The 27,806-nt window shown below is 38.0% G+C and overlaps 1 protein-coding gene across 2 annotated transcripts in view; it reads left to right on the forward strand.

Annotated features, from left to right (window-relative positions):
- Positions 1–27,806, forward strand: part of LOC125226211 (atrial natriuretic peptide receptor 1-like) — a 499,228-nt gene that overhangs the window by 81,030 nt on the left and 390,392 nt on the right. Inside the window, exons 2-3 of one of the 2 annotated variants that reach the window (XM_048130138.1) lie at positions 17,895–18,156; positions 23,089–23,278. In XM_048130138.1, the coding sequence (XP_047986095.1) occupies positions 17,977–18,156; positions 23,089–23,278 (370 nt within the window). In that variant the 5' untranslated portion in view covers positions 17,895–17,976. Of the gene's footprint in view, positions 1–17,894; positions 18,157–18,659; positions 18,676–23,088; positions 23,279–27,806 lie in introns of those variants that run through there. The other variant, XM_048130148.1, reaches the window with a different exon arrangement.

Here is a 27,806-nt window from a genome sequence, read left to right on the forward strand (position 1 = left end):
TAAATAACTAATACATAACGATGAGCCATCTTAGGCGCCGGTACCTTACACATGACTAATGATTTTACCGACCCGCTCCTTCCATTATTGGCTGAGAATATGAGAACTATTCATCCGGTGAAATCGCTTTCGCACGGAAACGTGTCTCACATGAAACTACGCTACGTTTATTGCCCTAGGGCACCTCAATCAGAAGTCCCTGAAACCCTTAGATATATGTGACGAAAATGGTAATAAACTTCTATTCTGTCGATATATATCCTGAGGTACCGGCCACATCAGAGCGTCGCGTGTCTCGGGGCGTGCAACGGACGTCCGCGCCACGCCACCTGAGTGTAATTCAAAAAGCGTCTCCTTAGTACATTTTGTATAGGAAGTACATAAGGCGCGCCGCCAAACGGCGCGGCGCGCGCCACGCCGCCGCCACGCCACCTGGGGCGCGTCTTACGTCCTTCCTATACAAAATGTACTGAGGAGACGTTTTTTGAATTACACCGTGTCCAATAAGTTTGAATACAGCACAAATAGCCAATAAAACAAAATGAACAAATAGTTACTACATTATTATTATATTTTATGAATGGCACTCTTATTTACTACATTCACAACAAATGTTTTGGAATAACTCCAGCATTAACTTGTTTACCAGCCTCAAACGCTTCTCAAACGGATCACACGCGGCACGCACCGTTTTCTTCACATTTCATCCCAAAAACTCTCGATAACCTTTTTGAAATGATCTAGGTTTATGATTTTATAAAAATTTAGTCTTCAAAACATGTATGACCATACAAAATAGTCTAATACGCCTAAACCTGGAGGCCTGGGTGGCCACTCATGTTTCGGATAAAAAACTGCCAAATTAGTCTGAAACTACGCTAGAATACCATTTGCCGAATGTGCTGGAGGTGCGTCTTGTTGGGACACATGATACTCATTCCCAAGCATCCTTTTTAACTTTAAGGCATTTTTTCTCCAAAACCTTGGTTTTAAAGAAAAAAACGTTGATTTTAACGCTTTTATCTGTAAGTACTGAAGGTAGTTTACCTCGCTTACATACTGCATCCCACACCTGGGCCGATGGTGAGCTCTGGAACCTAGGCACATTTTTCTAGTTGCCCAGAACGTTATCTATCCTCGGTACCCATAATAGTTTATTTTGGACACGTGGCGTCTGTTTTATCACATACAGATTCTCCTTATAAAAAATAACTCGTCACCTGCGTGCCGAGCAAGTATTTTGTTGGCACTTTACCTCTTTGTTTTTCTTAGACACTTCGGAAATTTCATGTACTTTGTGCTTGTATTTTATTAAGAGGAATATACTCTTGTTTAAATAAGAATTTGATGGCCTGTGATCCCTATATCTTTAGAACTGAGGTAAAATGTGAGTATTCGGACTTATTGGACACGGTGTACACTGAGGCGGCGTGGCGCGGACGTCCGTTGCGCGCCCCGAGACACGCTACGCTCTGGTGTGGCCGGTCACTGAGATGAGTAACTTTTATAAGAATCAGTTTTATTCTTATGAAGAACATTTTTATCTAGTTACTTTTATATGTAATATTGTCTTCGGTTACGCGATAGTTACCTACTCATGAAATAAAACTATGGAAACGGATTAAATCGCGTATAATGAATTTACAATTCATCCCGACGTTTCGAACACTTTACAGCATTCGTGGTCAACGGGTGACTGAGGAAAAATTGCAATGTGCCAAAACTTTTATATGCTAAATTTTTATTTTTATTTTAACACAAAATATTTTGGAAGGTTTAGACGAACTCCATTATATCATGGTACCTATGATTAACACAAAATTCTTGAAAGTAACAGTTTGCAATATGACACTCTAAATACTCGCGTTTTGTACAGATTTTTAAAGTCACTCATGTCAAAAGGAAAATAGTTATTTGTTATACAAGGGGGCAAAATTGTATTTTAACACACGAGAAGTAAAATACATTTGCAGTATTTGCACCCGAGTGTAACACAAAACTTTTCCCCTCACTATAGCGAGGAAACTACAACGCAAAAAATGCGCTTATCACTGCTTCCAGTAGTTCCACAGGTGGTAAATCATCTTTATTACTAGATTCACCTACTTTATCAATTTTAAAGCAGTTAATTTGACTATATTCAAGGTCAAATTACTTTACCCACTAGTGGATAAAATGCGGTTTTACCCGCTGGTATTAAAGGTTAAAACACGTGTTTTCGAGCTAGTGAGGGGAAAATAATGTTATTTCATCGCGTTCGAACCGTAAGTCACTTTAAGAATTTCGAAATGTTTTCGGAACATTAACTACCTATGTAGTACGGGTACACTGAGAGAAAATACAACCAGTTTTCATGTTCGTTCAACAAGTTTTTTGGTTAAAATAGCGCCTACGTGCTCTTTGGTTCAAACAACAAGCTACTTGTCATTTGAATCAGCAATATATTTGAACCAACAAGTCGATTTTATAAACACAACCTGACACATATTGTTTTAAACATACGTTTGGCTGATTCAAACGGATAAACCGCAACAAGTCGAACTTGTTAAATCACAATGCAAATTTCTCTCAGTGTAAGTACCCGTGCAAGTGCTTTTGACTTTTTTGATCGCTCTCAGCCCAGTAGTCGGTAGTCGGTATTAATTTAATAAATGTTTCAGAGTAGCCCCATATCATCTGTCTGGGATCCTTATCACGAAGTAACCAAGTTAGTTATGTTATGATACCGCTTGTCTTGTCAAAATGAAAGTTGAAACCCATAAGTAGATTGTAGAAACCTTTAGGTAGATGACGGGTACGTGACGTCATCATGGCAACACTTTGCCATTACGACAATAATGCATAACTGATAGCCGGTTGCTTACCAAACATTCATATAATAATGTTCAGGAAAGTTGGAGAGAAATAATGGTACCACGGTACTCATTGAAGATCGGTGTGAGTAGTTATTTATTTATTCATGTAAACACACAAGCTAGCAGTAGCCATGCTTGTCTCTTTCAATGTACCTATACAATATACTGATACCTATTACATTATAATTACGTATAGGTACATAATCCTTGTCAAAGTCAATTGGCTATTCCCTAAATAGCATTTTCATGATATGCCATGCCTAGACCTCGCCCGGACCGTACCTTTTACCGTATTCACTCGAATGTTTACAATAGCTCTAAGGAATCAAAGGAAAATAAATCCGCTAACATAGCTTCCATACATAGTTTGTAGGTGATTTTTTTAATTTACCCGAGGGTATTTCATACTATACTGAGCTGTCACACTGTCACTGAATAACACAGCAGTTCTCGAAAAGCGTTCAGCAAAACATCTGAATAATAGCGCCCTCTTGACAATAGTCATTTCTGGCCCCGTAACCGTCACCGAAAAGCCGCTGAAATGTAGTCTGGCTCTGTTGCGCCAATGCGCTAGAGCGATAGAGATAGATAGCTACGAAAGATATATTATCGTGAGCGTTTCGTGAGCGTTTGTTCATTCGGCTACGCTCACATCAGGATTTACAATAGGTATGGATCGGAAACAGTACCTTCAAAAAGTTTAAGACCTACAAGACCACACATTTTATACAATAGTTCATGACGGTCTTCCTGTGTGATTCGATTACTTTTGAGGCTTATTCGGATGTAGACTGCCAGCACTACAATATTAAATGCAGTAATCGTCAAGTTATGGTCTTATGGTATATTTAATTAGGTGCCCTATATTAGAATACATAATGGTGATCCCACACGGCACGATGGCGTGCATATCACGCTGTCCCTCGCACACCGCGTTATATATCATTTATAATAGCCAGTGTGGGCAGCACCATAACTATTACACTGAGAGAAAAAACAAAGTTCAACAAGTTTTCTGGTTAAAACAGCGCCTACGTGCTCTTTGGTTCAAACGACAAGGTAGATTTTGTTAAGTGTAACTAGTACATTCTACAATAATCTTCAAGACTCGCTGCCCATTCTTTTAGGCAGAGATATACTTAGGCATAAAGTCATCAAGGTCAAGGTTTGGTAATAAAACCAGGGTGCGTAGCCGAATGGCACAAACGCTCACGAAACGCTCACGAAACGAAGCGCTAGTAGATGTCTATCCCTGTCGCTCTTGCGTATTGGCGCGACAGAGGCGGACTACGTTTCGTTTTCGTTTGGCGTCGGAGAAATGCCATTCGGCTACGGGGCCAGGTGCCGCAGCCGAATGGCATTTCTGCGACACGAGACGAAAACGTCTAGCTCTGTCGCGCAAATACGCAAGAGAGATAGATATCTACGAGCGTTTCGTTTCGTGAGCGTTTTGTGCCATTCGGCTACGTACCCAGACTTTCTTTCGGAGTCTAAGAATTTTATTAAAAAAGATCTCTGCGTCATCGTCATTTGGTTTTTGTCGTCCTATAATAAACTTGTTAGTATAATTATGTCTAAAATACCTTCTGCTCTGCTTCCCCTCTATCATAACTTGCTTTGTCGCGCGCGAGTCCATACTTGTAGTCGCGCTCGATGTATGGACTCGCGCGCGACAAGGCACGTTGTGCTGAAGGGTCTGGTTTTCGCTTTTTTCACGCGTCAATTCGATAAATCTAATCCTTGGAAATATGATGAGTTCACGAGAACAAATTCACTTTTCAGTAAAATTCACTCGTGTGTTAATGAAAAAAAAAAGCAATTCCTTTTAAATTGCAATCAATTATTTGATTCATTTGGCATTCTATAGAATTATAACTAACAAAACTCCATTGTAAGGCAAATAAACAAAATAAAATCATTTGTTGAAAATTACTCATAGAATTAAATCCATAAATGCTTTAGTGTCTACTGTCTACGAGAACTACTACATAGTCACAGAATATATAATAGTACAAGTACAGAAGGCCCACTGCTTTGATGTTCACGACATGCCGCCTTTTTAAATGCCTACAAAATTCTAACAAAGAAACGAGCCGCACGTGCGCGACGCCCGGCGATAGGGTTCCCTACGGATTAAAACGATTTAATACTCAGATAAAATGTTATACTATTATATTCAAGTCGTGGGTACTTTCTAGGTATAAATATATAGTATTTATAAATTTTTGTTTAAGTTCCAATATCACAAGCCTTATTGAATCTTTTCGGGGCCTTAATCAATAGTAGATCTGTGTAAACATGTCCCATGGTATTTATTTTATTCATGATATCTATTTAACTAAGCATTATTAGCCATTCCACACGCGGACATCGCATATGAACCTTAAAAAAAACTCGCGACGTAAAGTAACATTAGAAAGTGCGAACGTGCGTTCCGTGAGAACGCGCGCCACCCCTGATTAGGCCGCGAACTCGCGGCCGCCGGCATGTACTTGTAGCGCGGCGATAGAATCGCGGAGTGAGCCGCCCTTGACATAGTACATATACGGACGCATTGTTCAAACAGCTATTTACTACGCTTACCTAATGCTACTTGGTCTACAAATTCAGGCATTGCACACATTATGCATGCGCTTCATGTCTCCCCTGGGTGGTGTTAGTGCATAACTTTGAATTGAAGTTGCCTCTTCCCCGTTCAAGGAATTCTAAGTTTGCATGAGAATCTAAAGGTATCGTTTGGATTTAAGCCACATCAACATTACTACTGCAGTACTGCCGCAAAGCACTGCAGTCGAAGTACAGTTATTCGGTCAACTGCATATCTTCTTCTTTGTTCCCAGTTTATCTGGGGTCGGGTCTCCCTGTACACTTGCGCCAGAGAACTCGTTTCTGGTGCAGTAGCCGAATGGCATTTCTGCGTCGCAAAACGAAAACGAAACGTCGCGAAAGGTTTTCTAGCTCTGTCGCGCCGATACGCAAGAGCGATAGAGATAGATATCTGCGAGCGTTTCGTTTCGTGTTATCTCAATACTTAGATTGTCTCGGTTCATCTCTTTCTTGATGTTGTTACACCAAGTGGCAGGCGACTTTCCTCTTCCCCTGGGGGCCGATTTTTGAGTCTCACTGTCACTAAAATACCGGTTGAAAACGGTGAATTGCCTATTATTTTCAGTGACAATTTTCTGAATTCGAACGCCGTGACTCAAAAATCGGCCCCCTGGTCGAGTTTTGTATGTTGAGTACTTTCATAACCACGTGGTCGTCTTCGCGCCTTTGTATGTGGCCATACCAACGACATTCCTCCACTTTTCTACGATCAGCAATCAATATTCGGTCAACTGCATAACTGCGGGAATATTCCGCCGAGTGGTGACGAGTTTGACCAAGAAGACGGTTTTAAGAGATCGTGGAATATGGCTCCAATTGTGGTGTCGCGATTATCGTATTTATAATTCTGGTAAAGGAAGTTATGGCGTCCGGTTTCACCGAAAACAAAAGCCTATTAGTGAAATTAGTAGCTTTTGATTCATTTCGACTTGTACTAATTAGGAGAATGAGTCTCAGTATTACAAAATGAATGATATTTCCTTTCATTGCTCGTGAATGAGACGTAAAAATAGAAATTAATGATTGTGGTGAAAAGATGTTTTTGTACTTTAGACGCTTTTTAGTTTTACTTTTTAGTAATTAACCCACTTATTTAATTTGATACGATTTTACAATCTATGCAAACTATTGTTATTTTTAGCTCGGAATAATAAACTAGGTAATTCGTCGAAAGACTCTTAGAATACTTATTCCATAAGGGTATAATCAGATTGTTTATATTTCCAGGAAATCTATATTCAGCGTAAAATTCCAATACCTATTGAAATGCATAAGAAAAGAAAAATGTTTATAATTATTTCTCATACGTGATTTTCCATCAGGGATTTCCTCTTACATACATACATACATACATACAATCACGCCTGTATCCCATAAAGGGGTAGGCAGAACACATGAAACTACTAAAGCTTCAGTGCCACTCTTGGCAAATAAGGGGTTGAAAGAAAATCCTCCTCCTTAAATATGTTTAATGTTAAAGTACAAAAAACAAAATTATTTTTATTGAAAAAAACTCTTTTCTAGTAGGTGAAAAATACCTTGTAGGTACTTAAGCATTCCTGAACCCTAGAAAACAACATGGTTTACACATTATATGTATTTTCAATTAAAAAAATCGGCCAAGAGCGTGTCGGGCCACGCTCATTGTAGGGTTCCGTAGTTTTCCGTATTTTTCTCAAAAACTACTGAATCTATCAAGTTCAAAACAATTTTCCTAGAAAGTCTTTATAAAGTTCTACTTTTGTGATTTTTTTCATATTTTTTAAACAAAAAGTTAGAAGGGGGGGGACACACTTTTTTCCTTTAGGAGCGATTATTTCCGAAAATATTAATATTGATAATTCAAAAAACGATTTTAGTAAACCCTTATTCATTTTTAAATACCTATCCAACAATATATCACACGTTGGGGTTGGAATGAAAAAATAAATCAGTCCCCACTTTACATGTAGGGGGGGTACCCTAACAAAATATTTTTTTCCAGTTTTTATTTCACCACTTTGTCGGCGTGATTGATATACAATTATACATATTGGTACCAAATTTCAGCTTTCTAGTGCTAACGGTTACTGAGATTATCCGCGGACGGACGGACGGACATGGCGAAACTATAAGGGTTCCTAGTTGACTACGGAACCCTAAAAAAGATTTTGTAACAACTGTATTTTTAAGGTGAGTGAGCTTCTTAACGGATTCGAGACATAACAACAAGAATTCACAAGATACGATATGAAACGATATTGTTAGTAAACGTAAACTGTTTAAAATAGGCACATTACGTTTGTAATGGACGATGGTTGTAAACAAAGCGGTAGCGAAACGTAAAGACAGTTTACATTCTTGCATACATTTATATGCTTTGATCTTTTGATTCGCAAAATATGAATCGGTTCCGTATTTTTAAGTAGTAATTTCGCTGACTGACAGCCGATCTTAATACAAGTCAAACATTGTAAAGTATGGGTAGATAGTTCGCGTCTTCCTGGAATACCTGCAATGATATGTGAATAAACGAAGGTCAATATTTTTGTATAACCATAAGAGCGTGTCAGATATTTAAGTGGCCTTAGTAATATTACATATTATTGCATTGCAGGTTACTGGAGGTTAAGGAAACCTGCAAGGATTTTTATGCAACACCTTTACTGACAGGATATCTACATTCATTCAGTTATTTGGCACGTGTGTCAAATAAGAAAACGGGATACGTTACACAGTAGATTCGGTAACTCATATTACATTGTCCACGGAAGTGATTCCAATAGGAAAAACGAGATATTTAATAATGTGAAAGACGGACAGATAGACGGACAGAGTCGCACCATAAGGGTTCCTTTTGTACCTTTTTGGTACGGTACCCTAAACATTAGCTAATACAACAAACCCACAGATTTTGCAGAGTATTTCGAATGCTTCATGGATTTTGCCCAACTTGCTTTGTATAAAACTTTTTTGCCTAATGTCATTACGAAGGCAACATTTGCCAGACACATTAAAATAATCAAAACAGCTTAACTTGTCCCATTACGAAATCACAACAATGTAAAGTGAGGGCTTTACGAGGCTTAAAGAAAAAGAAACTAACTTATTATTTATTTAGAAGAGTGTAACAAATTAAGTATTCATATAAAGTATTTAGCTTTTGCCCGCGGCTTCGCTCGCGTTAAATTCGAAAATTTCGGAATGCTTCATACAAACTTCCACTCCCTATTTTAGGGGGTTAAAACGAGCCAAACAGTAGGCTATATCAATCTGCATCCGTTCAAATATCTCCACTTAAAATATCACGTCAATTCGTCGCTCCGTTTTGCCGTGAAAGACGGATAAACAAACAGACACACACACTTTCCCATTTAAAATATTAGTATGAATTTTGTTTCAAGTATCAACATAATTTATCTAATTACTAAGAGATACTTATTAAAAATTACTGTTTAAATATGGTCTTGTGAATTCATTAGGAGTTTGAATATAATTGATTCATTCGCTTCAAACCTTATAGTTATCACTATAGCTTAATACTGATAAGATTTTACCCAAAACTTTTGAATGAATTTTCATTTTATACCTACTGGATATTTCAGAGTTAAAAATAGTTAAACTTATGACATTCCAGTATAAAATGAGCTAGAAGTGGCTCAACAATTAAAGTCCGTGACTGTACCTATACTGCCTTTATAATCTTGTGCACCAAAACTAACTATCTCTGTTTTGTCCAATGGTTGGCTGGTAGAGAATGCCTTAAGGCGTTAAGTCCGCCATTTCAACTTTTTTTAATAATTTGTGGAATAAAGTTTAAATATATAATTAATACATAATGCTCTTGATTTTGATGTCTATTTCTGTGCAATTCTATTATCGAGCTAAACAGATCGATCGATAATAATATTTATATTTCCCTGAGTTTCACATGAAAGATAAGAATAACTCATCTTTCAACCACTCTAATGGAGATCTTAAAGATCATTACAATAAATCTGTACACTCCTGTTTAATAATTCTTTACGATCTATAAAGAAATATAAACAAATAGGTCCTAAAATAGTTTCTTTTCCATACATCACTTATGCCGTTTGGATTTTGAGCTGTACAATAAAAACGGTAATAGCATAGATTAAATATAAGAAGATCATACTATCCCATACATTAAAATACACTACGATTATTAAGTTAAGTTTTTAAAATTAAATGGCGCCTGTTTTTTTTCAGAATTGAAAAAAAACATGAAAAAAAACCGAGCACCTTGGTTTTTTTTCTAAATATGTTTTTTTTTCAGATGAACAAATAATACGACAATAACGGTTTTTCGTGAATTGTAACGTGTTTCAATAAAAATAACGTAAATTTTAATTAATTAACATTCAGTATACAAACGTTTATTGGGGAATCTCCGATGCTAGCGTGGAATGGTGTTGCCAACAGTAAAAAGTCAGTCCATCGGGACTATTTTTTTGCCAATGTAAGTACGGTAAGCTATTTTGCCAATGTAAGTAGGGTAAGCACGACAGTGTACCTACGGTGAGTTAGCACTTGTAAATTGATAGTCAGATTTTACAAGAGTACGAGGACTACCGGCCGTAGGCGACAAAAAAGTGGCTAAATGCGTTTTGAGATTAATTCTTCATCAGCTTCTCACTACAACATCAGTTTACCGCATAATAAGCTATCGATATTACACTTTAAACAACATTAATGAGCAAAATTATTCACGACACGAGACCGCTAAGATGGCGCTCTAACCGGAAGACCATTATTTGTAGATTGGCGTTAAGTGTCACTTTCGAGCCATAAATCTATGTCAGAAGCGATAGTACTCTTTATTATACTGTGTCAGAAGTGACACTTAACGCCATCTACAAGTATAATCGAAAGCTACAAGACATTTTTTGGTGGCGCCATCTATGTTTGGTGTAGTGTATGCGCGTTCTTAGGCGGTCGCATTTTAATGTATGGGATGGTATGATCTTCTTAAGCTACGGTAATAGCTAACCTTGACCAGATACTGTCATCTATCAATCACATGTTATTTTTATACTTTTAAGTGGTTAGTACGATATTTGGTATATTTATCTTCATAGGAATATTTCGGGTATTTGGGCCATTTTTTTTTTTCAAAGTTGTCCACTCCACTTTTTTTGTAACATGGGTATTTTTTTACGCGATTCATACTCAGAATCGCGAGGTCTTTCGATCCTGATAGCAGAAAAAAAATGTCCCAAGATTTCCATAAATTTTTTTAGACCTTCCATTCCGTTACCGCCGTACAAAGTGTATGAAAAAATGGTAACGGAATGGGAAAAAACCTTGGGACACTTTTTCTCCTATTAAGCTCGCGATTCTGAGTGGAAACCACATAAAAAATTCCAAAAATAAAAAAAGGTGGAGTGGACAACTTTGAAAAAAAGGGCCCGATTGACAATTCAAACATGAAATCGTCAATATACCTAATAGTCAGTGCAAGTCGTATAAAACATCTGCACAACCGGAAAAGTTTGCCTATTGTTGTCACGTTCTAGTTAAATGTGAGGTAAGATCGGATGAGACTGAGAATAGTTAGTTGTTTTACAAGGGGGCAAAGTTGTTGTTTAACCACACGTGCCAATATTAATACTTGAGTAAGCGAAAGATTCCAATACTGAACCGCAAGCGTAGCGAGTGGTTCAAAAAGTTGAATCTTAAGCGTTGCGAGGATTTGACGTGTCTGTCTGTCTGTCTGTTTGTCTGTCTGTCTGTCTGTGTGTGTGTCTGTCTGTGGCATCGTAGCTCCCAACCAGATGAAACGATTTCGATTTAGTTTTATTTTGTTTGAAAGCTGAGTTAATCGGGAGTGTTCTTAGCCATGTTTCATAAAAATCGGTACACTATTTCGCGGTCGGGGGTTTTTTCAAAATTTTAATTTTGTGGTTAGGTTGTGCGAACATGATTATTTTTTTAACAGGAGTATATGAATAAATAGTACTATAGTATTCTAAATTGTTAATATTTAATAGTTTTAGTTAGCTATAAAATAAAATTATTATTTTTTGACAGATAACACATACCTACAGATTCTATGAATATAAATTCCTTGAAGCACAACTTTATAGGCATCATAGTTTTTGTGTAATGTGTAACACAAGGGTCGGAAGATTGTGGGGGGGGAGTGGATGTGATGGATGGGTAGTACAGATGGTGTTTTTTTTTACGCACTAATGCGAGAAGTGTTTCATTATATTATGCCAGGTTGAAACTTTGGAGGGCCATCTACCTCCAAATAAATAAATAAATAAAATGTACTTAAAACGTACGATACACGTGCAGAAAAGATATTCGTAACTCGTGTCGATTTTAAACACCCTTCGGTCGTGTTTTAATTTATCGCCATTCTTGCTTTCTTAATTTTTCCCACTTGTATTTTAATGTACTATTCTCATGAATAGTACATTAAAATACAAGTGAGAAAAATTAAAAACACACACACAGACGGACAGGCACACACAGACATGTTCAATTGTTCATACATAAGAATGTCTGGGCAATGTAGGTAAACAAATTACAGGTTTGTCATTAATTTATTGTCATCCGATCTAGGACAAAATACAAGAGACAAAAAAATGATCTCAAAATTTTCTATTATTTTGCGTACTTTCCACTTTGTACAAAGTGTTTAAAAAACCGGCCAAGAGCGTGTCGGGCCACGCTCACTGTAGGGTTCCTAATACGCAAGTAGCAATTTAAGTGTCAATTTGACGAGCATGGGAAGTGAAAATAATATTTCAGATGTTTGTCGACATATTTTCCCTTTTCTTGTTTTTATTGAGTGGTACATCAAATGTTAATAGTTTATCTTTTCCTTATTTATATTGGCATTTTCAGTTCGTGTGGTGTTTATATTTGCGGAATCATTTATGACGAGGAAAAGCTTACACTATATGTTCTCAAGGGAGTTAGAAGGTTTAGTGTGTTTGGGTTGGCAAATGGCTTCCCGTGCCTGATCAGCCACAGCTCAAAAAATAATTTGTTAAGAAAAATTGCGTGTCAATGTTTAACACATGTTTGTGCACATGACATAAACGTGATGTCTTAATGACGTTTAGGTGGGTACGCTAATTGATGTGGACATAATACATTACGTGCTGAATTACTATGTATGAAAAAAAAAATCACATCTATTAAAAAAAACATGTACCTATAATTAGGATCCTTACGCCGTGGCTTGCGTGGGCGACGGTCGCGCGATGATCGCGCGACGGCGATGCGACGCATACGAAATAAAACCTTATCGATATGGAAGTACGCGAGACGCGACGATGAGACGCGACGGCGACGGTCGCGCGACCGTCGCCCACGCAAGACTCGGCGTTAGGTTCGATACTGATCGTTATTAAGATATTCGCCTGAATGGAATACACACGCTATATTTGGGCTTGGTTTGTTCCACAAAATATAATGCTTCAATCTAGTTTTAGTGTTACATGATGACATTCTATTTATATAGGAAATGTTTCTGTAGGATAATTGTTATATGGGTCAAGTATTGTACTATATCCATACTTCCATACTTAATATTATAAATGGGGAAGTGTGTGTGTCTATTTGTTTATCCGTCTTTCACAGCAAAACGGAGCGACGAGTTGACGTGATTTTTTCAGTGAAGATAGTTGAAGGGATAGAGAGTGACATAGGCACACACTTTCCCATTTATATTATTTATAACATTAGTATGGATAACGCAGCTCAAAAATTTCGTAAAAGTTGCTGCAATACGGCCACTAATTGTACTATACGGGCAGGTAATGCAGGATATAAGTTGTCAGTTTTTGTGAAGATGTGGCCATATGCATCTTCCAAAAAGGCTTCAAAGGATTTTTTAAAATGCCAAATTAAAGTCGTACATAACCACCGGGCTGGGTGGCGCTAGATGCGGCAGGCTGGGCTGACAGCTGATGTGGTCGCGTTCAATGTAATGTATGTAGTTGATAATGTTTTATTAAAATTTGTGTTCTGTTATGTTTTCCTTTTTTTCCCGTTTTTTGTGATTTATGTGTATTCTTGGTTTTTTTGTGTATTCTTGTGTATTTATGTGTATTCTTGGTTTTTTTATGTAAATAGTTTTATTTTTTCTGTCTCTTTTCTTCATTTTCTTTTTCTTTGTTGTGTGTTTGTTATCTGTCGTGGCATCACCGAATGGGCCCTACGGAAGACCAGCGCTGGCTTCCAGCTAGCATTATGCTGAGTTGGGTCCATTTCGTGATGCGCACTTACTTAATGTTCTGTTCTCTGTTTTTTGTCCTATTCTTGTGTGTACATGTACGTACGTGTTTGTGAGCGTCATGAATAAATGTCTTTTTATCTTTTATCTAATTTGGATCATTCTGAACCTGAATCTGCAAAAATCTTAAAAATATTAAATTTTGAGACATGACCGTTTAGCAGGCACGGGACGATGTGACATCTCTTGTATTTGGTGTCCAACGGCTACGCGAATTATGAATCAGTTTTGAAATTCTGGATTACGATTCGACCCAAAAAGGACAGACTTACGATTAATGGACCAGTGTCAACAGTCAGGTTTAGTTAAGTGGTTGACCTGAGCGGATATTAGTTTGCGAAGATTCCGTCCGTGTCGTCGTTTGATATACAGTAGCGGACAATAATCTTAAGTATCATATTTTTTCGGACACATTTGCATACTTATTTCATAACTTAAAAAAAAAACGGCTATTGCGATGTCGATGAAATGTACACTATATGTGCATATACTATTTGGGTAACTTAAGGTTAATTTTTAAAACTATTCGTATGCCCGAGTTATGCAGGGTAGCCCTGTGGGCCTCAAATAGTAAAAACAGCAATTCCCGTCAACTTTGTACAAAAATTAAGGGAAAAGTTAAATTTGTTTTTATTAATTCCTATTTTGTTACCAAGATTTTGTTGATTAATTGAGATTTTATTAAGTTTTATTTCGTCATTAAGGTTCTCTAGTATCTATATTTTCTTAATTATAACAATTATCCTGTATATATCTTACGAAAGTTGAATTATATTACTAAATGTTGGTAACAAAATAGGATCAATTAAAATTTGCTGACGTGGCATTGTACAAAGTTGACGGGAATTGCTGAAATAATGATGTGGTGCAATTTTCATACCAACGACTTCTGAGAGTCGAGCGACTTCGACGACTGTATGGATAGATTGATAAATCGATCCATCTAAATATATTATTTATATTGTTGGTAGGATTCGCTAATTTATGTTTTTTTTTTATAATAAGAGGGTAACTATTGTTAAGGGCCCATTTAGACGGTACGAGAACTCGCATACGAGTTTTATTACATTGCGGTATTTAATGGCTGTGCAAAATTGTATGTACCTTCAACAGCCCGCAATGCAACTAAAATCGCATGCGAGTTCGCACGCCGTCCAAATCAGGTCTTACATACACGATCGATGCGTGTAAAAAGTCTCTAATCCGCATCAGGCTCTCGTGACTGTCCACGGGCCACGTGCAGTGGGTCCTAAGACTCGTAAGTATTCAAATACATATTTGTAATGATGATCCAATAGTTTTTTACTTTATATAAAAGTCTAACTTTAAGAATTTCCGACTTATTGTTTTCGATATATAACCATCAGTATGATAGATTTTTTTCCGCTAGGTACTGTATAGGAGAAAGCGAAGTGCTCACAAATATCGGAACACGCACTTGAGCCCACTATAGTTATGTGTTTTACAAGGCATCGAAGTAATTGTTTAACCGGACGTGCCAATATTTACGGCTCAGCCACGACATTGGTCTAAGCGCGACAGCGGTGAGCGGCGGCCATACATTGGAGCGAGACACAGCGATGGGGCTTTTCATTCGCACGTATGGCTGCCGCTCGCCGCTGTCGCGCTTAGACCAATGTCGTGGCTGGGCCGTTAGAGCGAGCGAAAGATTCCTATATTGAACCGCGAGAGCAGCGCGAGTGGTTAAAATAGTAGGATCTTCAGTATAAAAGTGGGATTATTTTATTATGTTCAATGTTCTACTTAGGGTTGCAAATATAAAAAAAAACCGGCCAAGAGCGTGTCGGGCCACGCTCAGTGTAGGGTTCCGTAGTTTTCGTATTTTTCTCAAAAACTACTGAACCTATCAAGTTCAAAACAATTTTCCTAGAAAGTCCTTATAAAGTTCTACTTTTGTGATTTTTTTCATATTTTTTAAACATATGGTTCAAAAGTTAGAGGGGGGGGACGCACTTTTTTTTCCTTTAGGAGCGATTATTTCCGAAAATATTAATATTATCAAAAAACGATCTTAGTAAACCCTTATTCATTTTTAAATACCTATCCAACAATATATCACACATTGGGGTTGGAATGAAAATAAATATCAGCCCCCACTTTACATGTAGGCACCCGGTACCCTAATAAAACATTTTTTTCCATTTTTTATTTTTGCACTTTGTTGGCGTGATTGATATACATATTGGTACCAAATTTCAGCTTTCTAGTGCTAACGGTTACTGAGATTATCCGCGGACGGACGGACGGACGGACGGACGGACAGACAGACATGGCGAAACTACAAGGGTTCCTAGTTGACTACGGAACCCTAAAAACAAAAGTTATTTGATTAAATTTGTTTAATAGTTAACATTAAGTCTAAAAAACCGTATAAAAGTATTGACTGCTTTGCAAATTTTGAGATTTCGTACTTTAGAAAAAAAACATACTCCAGAAAAAAAAACTGTTTTTTTTTCACGGTTTTTTTTTCATGTTTTTTTTTCAAGCCTGAAAAAAACCTGTTTTTTTGCAACCCTAGTTCCACTCAGTGGGTGTATCTGCTTTTGCTCTCTGGAATCCTCCCGTATTACGTCATTGATACTTATTAGTATTCATGAAACCAAAAGACCTACGTACGTTTTTCAACAACCAATCTAAAACGTGATAACACATGTTTAATGTCTGTCCGTCCGTTAACGGCGATGGACGTAGTTTAAACCGCGGAATGTATCGGTGCCAAAAATATACTAAATCAACATTGGCTAGGTAAAGCTGCGGTTTTGGTTTCAGCGAATAGATAAGAGGCGGAAGAAAATAATCTGCTTAATAATACCACTAGATCGACAGTCTAAGAATTTTTATGATTTTTTAAGTGACAATTGCATAGTCCGTGCTACCAAAGTTCGCCTCAGAGTTGTTTCGGTCAATCTCTAGGTCTATCAAACTAGTTATATAAAAAATAAATTAATAGTTTAAATAACACACATAAGACATTGCAGAAAATAAGACGGCATGTAGGTGCGGTCAGTGCACATTGATACCTTTTATTATTATTTAAGAAATATCTAAATAATAAAACCCAGTACTTTTAAAAAAACATTAGAAAAACACGCTTTTCAGTTCATATCTCCCGGCTCCATCATCAGATCAGTTCGACGTTACCATATATGTTGTATTGTCATCAACTCATCACCATCAGAACGATATACAGCTGCCAATTTTCATTACGCTACGATCCTTGAAAGATGGTTAAAAAATTAAGTTACCTTAGATTAAATTCCATATTTAATTTCATACATGTCTACCTAATAAACGCAATGTTAATAAACATTTATGCAGTAATAACCAGTAGTTATAACCAGGTACCAAGTAGAGTTTTTATCTTGACTATTTAAGTAAACTATACCATTAATGAAAGCCCTTAACATTTTTACATTAACGCCAATTACATAGTACGAGTAAGAATGTGTCATTAGGAGTCCACTATTTATAGGTACGCGCCCTTTAAATTTAAAGAAATAAATATGCAAGAATAAATTACTTTTCTCAAACATGGTATGAAATATTGATGTTATGTGCCTTATAATTGGCAGCGAAGTATGACGTTGCAGGTGCGGCTAGGACGATTGATAGATAATGGAATTTCATACAAATCTTGCAGGCCAAGGCCGGCAAAGTCCTCTTTTTTTTAATTTCCAAACACAGATAATTGTGACATAACATCCAGGTATTTAGCCAATTAAAAAAAAAACTATAAGGGGCTTTATAGACGTGCCGACTGCAACTGGTACGGGCCCTAGACAATATTTGATTTTGGGTGCGTTTTCATACAAAAAAAAAATTTTTTCGTTTTTTTTTTAAATTTTTTTTTAACTTTTTGTTTTTTTATAAGCGTATACGGGGTATCAAAGGGGAACGAAAATTATTTTTGCGCTACGACGCACCGTTTAGGAGATACAGCCATCCAAAGTTACTATTTTCAGTAGACTTTATTTATTTCATACCATGTTTGAGAAAAGCACTATACATACCTCGGCGGGAAATGGGGCCGCCTTTGTCCCGGCCTCTGTAGTAATGTACTATTAAAACTTACTATGGTATTCTTCTTAGTAAAAGACAGAACACTAATAGTTATTTAAAAAAAATGTTGACAAAGTTAACAAACTTTTTATTTGTTTCAGACGCAGACCGAAAACGTGATATCAGTGCATCAAAATGTGATAAGCGAAGTGATTCAGTGCTTGAGTGATATAAAAATTCGACATGGCGTGGTATATTGTGCTAGTGCTGTTGTGTGTGTCGTGTGTTGAAGCGAGTAATTGTAGAGGGGAGGAGCCTAAAGAGCGATCGTGTGAGAATCTTTGCGATGAGCATGGTCACTGCGCGGTCAGGGCAGCTCTGTTGCTGCCGAGAAATACGTCGTACTACGCTTCATTGACTATGGTGAGTAGATTGGTTTAGCCGCCTATAATAAATGATATCTAGGTACACTACTTAGTGCTGGTATGTGTGTTGTTAGTAAGTTAAGTGTAGAGGGGAATAGCCTAAGGAGAGATCGTGCAATGAGCATGATCACTGCGCAGTCAGAGCAGCTCTGTCGCTGCCGAGAAATACGTCGTCGTACTATGCTTCTTTGACGATGGTGAGTATATTGCTTTAATAGACGTTAGTCCTAGGTCCTAGCCCTGTTGTGTGTAGTGTTGGAGCGAGTAATTGTAGAGGGGAGGAGCCTAAAGAGAGGTCATGTGAGAATCTATGCAATGAGCATGATCACTGCGCGGTCAGGGCAGCTCTGTTGCTGCCGAGAAATACGTCGTACAGTCACCGGCATAAATAAGTGACGATTTCTGTACTTTGTCACATTAACATCTTGCTTGAAATGTCATAGGAAGTTGACAAATGATTAAAAGCGACAAAATCACTTATTTTTGCCGGTGACTGTACTACGCTTCATTGACGATGGTGAGTAGATTACTTTAATTGGCTTTAAAGTACCTATCCTAGCGCTGTTGTGTGTAGTGTTGAGGCGAGTTATTGTAGAGGGGAGGAGCCTAGGGAGCGATCGTGTGAGAATCTTTGCGACGAGCATGGTGACTGCGCGGTCAGAGCAGCTCTGTTGCTGCCGAGATATTACCTCGTACTCCGCTTCTTTGACGATAGTGAGTAGGTGTTGATTGTTTTGTCATCCTTAGTGCCACTGTGCTACTCAGTATAATAAAGACTACTATCGATATCGTACAGTAGGGCCACTCCCTGCGTCCCGCTGAAAGTGCCTCCCACCCGCTCACGGTTACCTTACAGTTACCGCCTGTCAAGAACGCGACCAGTCGACCTGTCTTATCTCACTCATACAAGCATATTTGATGGCCATTGTCCGATGTGTGGTAGTAGATAGGATATATGCTGTTTCTGGATTTAAATATTTTTACAGCGCTAAATAACACACATGAATAACTGACAGGCCGTTACCGTACGACCTGATAGCCATTGTGCACTTTTAATCGATTCGGGCAGCTGCCAGGCCAGATGATGTGATAATAAATAAATAAATAAATAAATATTATAGCACATTCTTACAGAGATTGACTGAGTCCCACGGTAAACTCAAGAAGGCTTGTGTTGCAGGTACTCAGACAACGATATCTATATAATATATAAATACTTATATACATGAAAAACATCCATGACTCAGGAACAAATATCTGTGCTCATCACATTAATAAATGCCCTTACCGGGATTCGAACCCGGGACCGCAGCGTAGCAGGCAGGGTCACTACCGACTGCGCCAGACGTTTAGACAGTTCGCGCGCTTGTACCTTTCGAGAAACGGGCCCCAGATAGCCATTGTGCACTTTTAATCGATTCAGGCAGCTGCCAGACCAGATGATGTGATAATGTTTTCGAACCAAAGTTTATGTTTTCAACAAATCATCAGGTGAGCTTATATTTGCCCCACCATTAACTACGCAGGTAGCCATTATCTACTAGTAAATAAAATGAAGTAAGAATAAAAAGAGTTGCCACTTTATCTGTAAATACTTTATCTGATTGATATACATATTTGTACCAAATTTCAGCTTTCTAGTGCTAACGGTTACTGAGATTATCCGCGGACGGTCCGTCCGTCCGTATGGGCCGTCCGGGCAGACGGACAGACAGACATGGCGAAACTATAAGGGTTCCTAGTTGACTACGGAACCCTAAAAAGAGTAGAAGATAATAGGGGCGCCACCGTCTATTTAAACAGCTTTGCATGTGGCAAAGTTCTATTTTTACGCTTCTGTATGAGAAAAGTACGCGTTGCTATGATAAAAAAAATAGTTCCATTGCTTTTTCAGCGTGGTGCACATGACGCAAGTAATAAGTAACGGTTAAGGTCATCATCATCATCATCATATCAGCCTTTTATCGCCCACTGCTGAGCATAGGCCTCTCTTCTAGTACGCCACTTCTCCCGGTCCTGGGCTAATCTCATCCAGTTGTAACCCGCAGTTTTTCGGATGTCGTCGACCCAACGAGCCAACGGATGCCAGGCACTTCTTCTATTTGTTAGCGGTTATTTGTAACGGTTAAGGTACAGCGGCGCAAATCTCGACTTGGGGACAGTTGTAACTGGTCTATTTTTTCCATGTTATACAATGATTGCATTATTAAATAGAGTGTCCACCGGTTATATATGGTAGGCGTGTTCAGTGGATACATCATAGTGTAGTAATGGAAAAAATGGATTAGTTACAATGGCCACTCAGTCGAGATTTGTCCCGCTGTACCTTACATTTACTTGACAAATCAATATCATCAAATAAATATAAAAGAAGAAACTGACTGACTGATTGACTTATAAACGCACAGCCGAAGCTGTTGATCCTAGAGATTCCAAATTTGGCACGTAGGTTAATTATAAGGTGGAGAGGAGCACTAAGAAAGGATTTTTCAAAATTCACATCCTAAGGGGATGAAATGGGGGTTCAAAGTTCAATCGTTTGAATAAGATTACTTTTAGTGCGCGAGCGAAGCCGCGGGAAAAAGCTTAGTATCAAATTATTGTGATTCTTAATCGTCGAATCCTTTGAAGGAAGAAAATATTCAAATAAATAACTCATTAAATATCCGCCAACTTCTCTAGTTACTCGTTTAACTTTTAAGATCAATGTTTCGAAGTTCTGAAATACGATGAATTATTCATTTAAATACGATCTACAAATTTCCTTCCGAACCGACCGCGATATTTATTGATGCCCGTTAGTGATTAAGCGTATATATATTTAAATGTATATGTATGTATATATGTTATATTTATGTAAATCTATAATATTTAATTTATATGTATTTATTATTAATATATGTATTTATTATAGTTATTAGTGTCTTAAATAGGTAAATATATTTATATAAGTCCCTATTTTTTTTCTATAACGTAGTCCAATAAAATCAAGTCTTTAGTGTTCTTTACATATCCCGCACCTTTTTTTGGTCTTCTCTGTTTGGCCTAAAGGTTGACTGGTAGAGAATGCCATGTAGCATTAAGTCCGCCTTTTGTAACTGTATATTTTTACTGTGCAATAAAGTTTAAATAAATAAATAAATAAGCGTCTGGTTGTTTTCGTAATTTGTTTGTCCGAGTCAAAGCCACACAGGGTTACAATTGTGGATTCGCGTTTACGGAACTTTTAAATAGAGCAAAACTGAAATTTGAATAACCTAACCACAAAATTAAAATTTTGACAAAACCAAGGGCATAGTGGACCGATTTTCATTAAATATGACTAAGAACACTCCCGACTAATTCAGCTTTCAAACAAAAAAATCTAAATCGGTTCAACCGTCCGGGAGCTACGATGCCACAGACAGATACACACACAGACAAACAGACAGACAGACACGTCAAACTTATAACACTCCGTCGTTTTTGCGTGGGGGGTTAATAATGGAGACTGATTTTACAAAACAAAATTTTGAAACGAACTACATTTTTTTGACGGTACTTTTTATGTGAATGTGCTCCGCTGCACCACAGAATAATAAAGAGTACTATCGTACATTATGGCCACTCCCGCTTCCCGCTGAAAGTGCCGCCCACCTACTCTCGGTTACCTCACAGTTACCGCCTGTCATAAACGCGGACAGTCGACCTGTCATATCTCACTCATACAAGCATGGTACGCGTTCATCTACACGAGCTTAGAATGTGTGCTAGGAACGCGCCTCTTTCATATATTTGATCGCCAGTGTCCGAGATGTGGCTGCACTGTAAGCAATATTATACCGGGTGCCCGGTAATTAATGGACAACCTTTTAACCTTTTTAACTTTTAAAATTTTATGTCGAAAACCAGGCGACTTTTACTAAACCTTAAAGTCGATTTTCTGGACCAGTATAAGGTGCCCTCTTGGTGGTTAAAAGGTTGTCCATTAATTACCGGGCACCCTGTATATATTTTTTTTGTAAAATGCAATTGTTGTTTCAACACTCTAAAGTAAAAGGGGTCATAAAACTGCACTCAAAGCGCACATTTAATGCACTAGCGAATAAAAAGGCACTTAGGTAGTTTTTTTGCTTTTACGGCAACCTTGAGAATGCGATGCAGGGTAAGAAACCGTCGACAAAAGGCTCTAGTTTCACGAGACCCTTTCATATCTAGGCTGAAAACAACCCTTGGGAAAAACGTGGCACCTTCCTATAGCTATGTGCGAGTATGTAACATAAACGGAGTTACGTTTTCGTTTTAAAAAATAGTACATTACATCAGAAGCCGGGAAAATGAGGATTTCCGGCCAAGTGTGTATATACACGCCGAGGCATGTATAGCGCTTTTCTCAAACATACAATAAAATAAAATAAATGCTCTAAAGGACAATATTTTATAAAAAAAAGTTACTTTGCAGGCCTAGGTCTAAAAAATAATATGAAATTCCTTTACAGTCCTCTCGAGTTGTTGCGCCCAAAAAGCGATACTTCCCAGCCCATTTTAAGGAACGTAAAGACAATATTTCATTGCATGTTTGAGAAAAAAATATAATTTATGTTAGATTATGTTATGATCGACCATACGGCATATTTACAATCACGGGGTATACCGATTTAAGTCTTAAATCATTTTATACTCGTATTGTTTCAGGTTAGGTTAAGACTGGGTGTTATACATTTGACGTGTCTCTCTGCCTGTGTGTGTGTCTGTCTGTAGCATCGTAGCTCCCAAACGGACAAACCGATTTAGATTTAGTTCTTAGTTTTTTTTTTAAAAGCTGAATTTGGTCGGGAGTGTTCTTAATCATTTTCGACGGAAATCGGTCCGGAAATTTTGTGGTTAGGTTATTATAACCCTTTAGGTGGCTAGAAGCTATAGAAGGTTCTACTATAGTATCTCTTTTCAGGTGGAGCCCGCAATAGAGCTGACGCTCCAGTCAGAGATCGTCAAGCAGGCGTTTCCCGACTGGGTGAAGTTCGAGTACCGCAGCTACGATGTCGAGGACTGCGACTCTGCATATGCTGTCATTGGGGCTATTGACGCATATAATGATTGCGCGCACGTCTTCTTTGGGCCTTCTTGTGACTTTGCACTAGGTAAGTGTTAAATAAATAAATATTATAGGACATTCTTACACAGATCTGATTGACTGAGGCCCACGGTAAGCTCAAGAAGGCTTGTGTTGTGGGTACCAAGACGTCTAAGACAACGAAATATATAACATATAAATACTTATAAACATAGAAGACACCCATTACTCAGGAACAAATATCTGTGTTCATCACACAAACAAATGCCCTTACCGGGATTCTAACCCGGGACCGCGGCGTAGCCAGGCAGGGTCACTACCACTACCGACTGTGCCAGAGCGGTCGTCAGTGATGTTCATGATTATCTACTCATTTACGTTCGCCCCCGATATTGTTTTACCAAACGCGAGCACTATGCCGGTAGAAATTACTAAAATCTGATTCCTATGCCACTGGCATAAGGCACTGGTCCCACCGCGAGCTAGTAAGCTATGAGCTATCGGCTATAAAAACGAACAAAAGATAGTCGCTCCCGTGCAAATAAAAGAGACACGGCGATGTTTATAGTTACTCGCCCAGCGGTGAGCTATCAAAATCGCCGTGTCTCTTTTATTTGCACGGGGGTGCTTATCTTTTGTTCGTTTTTATAGCCGATAGCTCATAGCTTACTAGCTCGCGATGGGACCAGTGCCTAAGTCATCTTCTTACTGCTGTGCTAGCGGTATAGAAATATGAACGTTTTGAACACAACTGCTGTGTCGCTGGCATACGCCGGTAAATTTGTTTGAACGCATATACGTGTCACTGGAATACGAGTTCGATTGTTTTAATCTTACCTTGTGTCACCGGCATAGGAAACGGTTTATTAACCCTTAAATGCATAGTGATGTATATATGCATCATGCATTTTTGACTCTATTGACAGACGTCAAAGTTTAAATTCGAATAAATCTTTGTCAAGGTCATGTATTAACCCAATGTGTGTGGTTCACCCCCGACGCAAAAACGACGGGGTGTTATGACCATAAACGTTGTCGTCGGCGCCGAACATTTTTTCTTTTTTTTTTTGGGATAGGAGGGAAACGAGCAGACAGGTCGCCTGATGGTAAGCGATCACCGCCGCCCATGGACACCCGAAACACCAGAGGCGTTGGAGGTGCGTTGCCGGCATTTAAGATGGGTGTACGCTCTTTTCTTGAAGATTTGAAGGTCGTATCGGTTCGGAAATACCGCAGGCGACAATTCATTCCATGTTAAAAGTTGCCGATTTTTGAACTTTGAGGTGATAGAATCGTCATCCTCCTTGCGTTATCCTGTGAAAGAATAATAATATTGTGTCAGAGAGATTGTTGGATAATTTATGTACCTACAACAAACAAATATTAATAAAGACATTCTTTTACACGAAGGCGGGCCCAAGCCTCCGGGAATTAGCATTTCCATCAACGTATTTTTGGGTTACTCAGCTAATATTATCTCGGCAAACGTGATATTATAATATTTGAAATAACATCAACCATGTTTTTTTAACCCCCGACGCAAAAACGACGGGGTGTTATAAGTTTGACGTGTCTGTCTGGCTGTTTGTTTGTCTGTCTGTGTGTGTCTGTCTGTGGCATCGTAGCTCCCGAACGGATGAACCGATTTCGATTAAGTTTTTTTTTTTTGTTTGAAAGCTGAGTTAGTCGGGAGTGTTCTTAGCCAAGTTTCATGAAAATCGGTCTACTACGTCGCGGTCGGGGTTTCTTCACAATTTTAATTTTGTGGTTAGGTAATAATGTGATCTAATCACCGTGATAGCATGATTGCAACGCTGCGTCTAATACAAACGCACGTTTTAAATATTAAATTTGTATTTGACTTATATTGACCGGGATATAGACCGTGATTACCTTTTTGATTTTTGTCGAGCTCCCGATATTTCGACGCAGTTGCATGCATCATGATCACGGAAAACTGACGAAGGCGGGTGGATGTTAAAGTTGTATAGACAGCGCGCCATACCGAGATTGGTAAGAGAAGCCATTGAGATTCACAAATATAAAAATTTCAATCGTGAGGATGGCTTCAAACTATCTAATGTATGGAATCCAGTGATTTGTTTGTGTAAAAAACCGGTGAAGTCAGAATTGAACAAACGTAGTGACACTGTGAGTGTAGTGTGTTTGGACAGACCATCGAGTGTGAACGCGACCAGTGGTAACGCTGAAAGTGAACGCAGCCGACGCGCGCGAAGGAGGGTAGATCGCGCGCTGTCTATACAACTTTAACATCCACCCGCCTTCGTCAGTTTTCCGTGATCATGATGCATGCAACTGCGTCGAAATATCGGGAGCTCGACAAAAATCAAAAAGGTAATCACGGTCTATATCCCGGTCAATATAAGTCTAATGAAAATAACCGTGAATCATTCAAAACTCTTAAATTTGTATTTGTTAGCGACATAGGTAGTAAATATTTACACACAAAAGTATGACACAGCCAGTATTTTAAGTAAAAACTGATACGGTATCGGTATGCAGACTCACACCTAAAACGATTTTTCAGTCCAGGGGTAAGTTTTCAAAGCTTTCAAAAGCTTTGTTAATTGTTTCGTCATTTATCATTTTAGATCGTGTCATTCACAAGAATACGCGTGCTTTGAATCGTGTAGTCATTACCATTTAAGGGTAGATTTGACGAATATGCCGGTCGTCGTGAAACACATCATCTTTACTAGTACATAATTTTATTAATTCAATGTAGTTTTAAAATAATATTGTTTATTGCACCAATAAATTGCTCTGATATTTAGAATAAGATGAATATTGTACCTTGTTGACAATTTAAAAGTGCTTATTGTAAGCCTATTTGAATAAAGAATATTTTGACTTTAACTTTAGGTCACTGCGCGTGTTTTGACTTTGATTTTGACTATAGGTCACTGCGCGTGTTCCGATTGTAATATCACAGAATATATAATACAGAAGTATCACAGAATATATAATACAGAAGCAGAGAAGAACAAGTACAGAAGGCCCACTACTTTTATGTTCACGAAATGCCGCCTTTTTAAATGCCTACAAAATTCTAACAAAGAAACGAGCCGCACGTGCGCAGCGTCGCGTCGGACGATAGGGTTGCCTATGGATTAAAACGAATTAATACTCAGATAAAACGTTATACTATTATATTCCCAGTCTTGGGTACTTTCTATAGGTATACATATAAACAGTATATATATTTTTTTGTTTAAGTCCCAACATCACAAGCCTTATTGAACTTTTCCGTGGGACTTAATCAATAGTAGATCTGCGTAAGACTGTCCTATTTTTAACCGCCTTCCAAATCTCAAAGGAAGGGGTTATCAAGTCGTCTGTATGTTTTTTTTTTTAATGTTTGTTCCTCGATATCTCCCTCGTTACTAGACCGATTTTGAAATTTTTTTTTGATTGAATGTATATGCATGTCGCAGTAAGATAGATAAAACCGTTATATGGTTATAACCCTAGGAATATAATTATACGTCGTAACATAGTTAAACGAAAGCGATTAATTGCTATCTTACTAGGAATATAACTATAATACGTTACTAGTTTAGTCATATAGTTATATGACTGGATTCAGTCTAGTGAAATGATTGTAGGTAGGAGTGCGACGGTGCGGCAGAGGTATAGTTATAACCCTAGGGATATAATTATATGCCGTAACATAGCTAAACAAAAGCGATTCATAACCATCTTACTAGGAATATAATTATAATACGGTGGGTACTAGTTTAGTTATATAATTATATCACTGGATTAAACTTAATCTAGGGATATAATTATAATACGTCTCTAAGTGGGACTGGAACCGGAAGTCCCGGTTCTTTATAGTTCTATACCAAAAAAAATCAAAAGGAACCCTTATGTCGCGACTCTGTCCATCCGTCTGTGTGTTTAGAGAGAATAAGCACATTGAATTGGAAATAATTAACAAATTCTTGCCCTACACAATTCTTCACTGTGGTTTGTTTGTTTAACGCATAATAATTATATCCCTAGGGTTATAACTATACCTCCGCCGCACCGCCACACTCCTGTCTACAATCATTTCACTAAACTGAATCCAGTCATATAATTATTTGACTAAACTAGTAACGTATTATAGTTATATTCCTAGTAAGATAGCAATAAATTGCTTTCGTTTAACTATGTTACGACATATAATTATATCCCTAGGGTTATAACTATATAACGGCTTTATCTATCTTACTGCGACATGCATACAGATTGGTCCTATTTTTCTCAGAAACCAGTTCTGATGATGGAATCCTGGAGAAATCGAGGGAACTCCTCAAATCTGAAAGGCACACATATGGTGATTTTTGTGTTTTTTAAGGAACAGAATGCATTTACGTACGGAACAGTGACATTTGGTGACGTGGAACTGCTGATGATGGTCAGAACGGAACTCCTCAAATCTGAACGGCACGCTTATAGTGACTTTGGTATTTTTATAAGAACAGCATGCACTTACGTCCAGAACAGTGACATTTGGTGCAGTGGAACTGCTGATGATGGTCAGAACCGAACTCCTCAAATCTGAACGGCACACTTATAGTGACTTATGT

This window comes from Leguminivora glycinivorella, chromosome 1 (genome assembly GCF_023078275.1).
Source record: "Leguminivora glycinivorella isolate SPB_JAAS2020 chromosome 1, LegGlyc_1.1, whole genome shotgun sequence".
Classification (NCBI taxonomy): domain Eukaryota; kingdom Metazoa; phylum Arthropoda; class Insecta; order Lepidoptera; family Tortricidae; genus Leguminivora; species Leguminivora glycinivorella.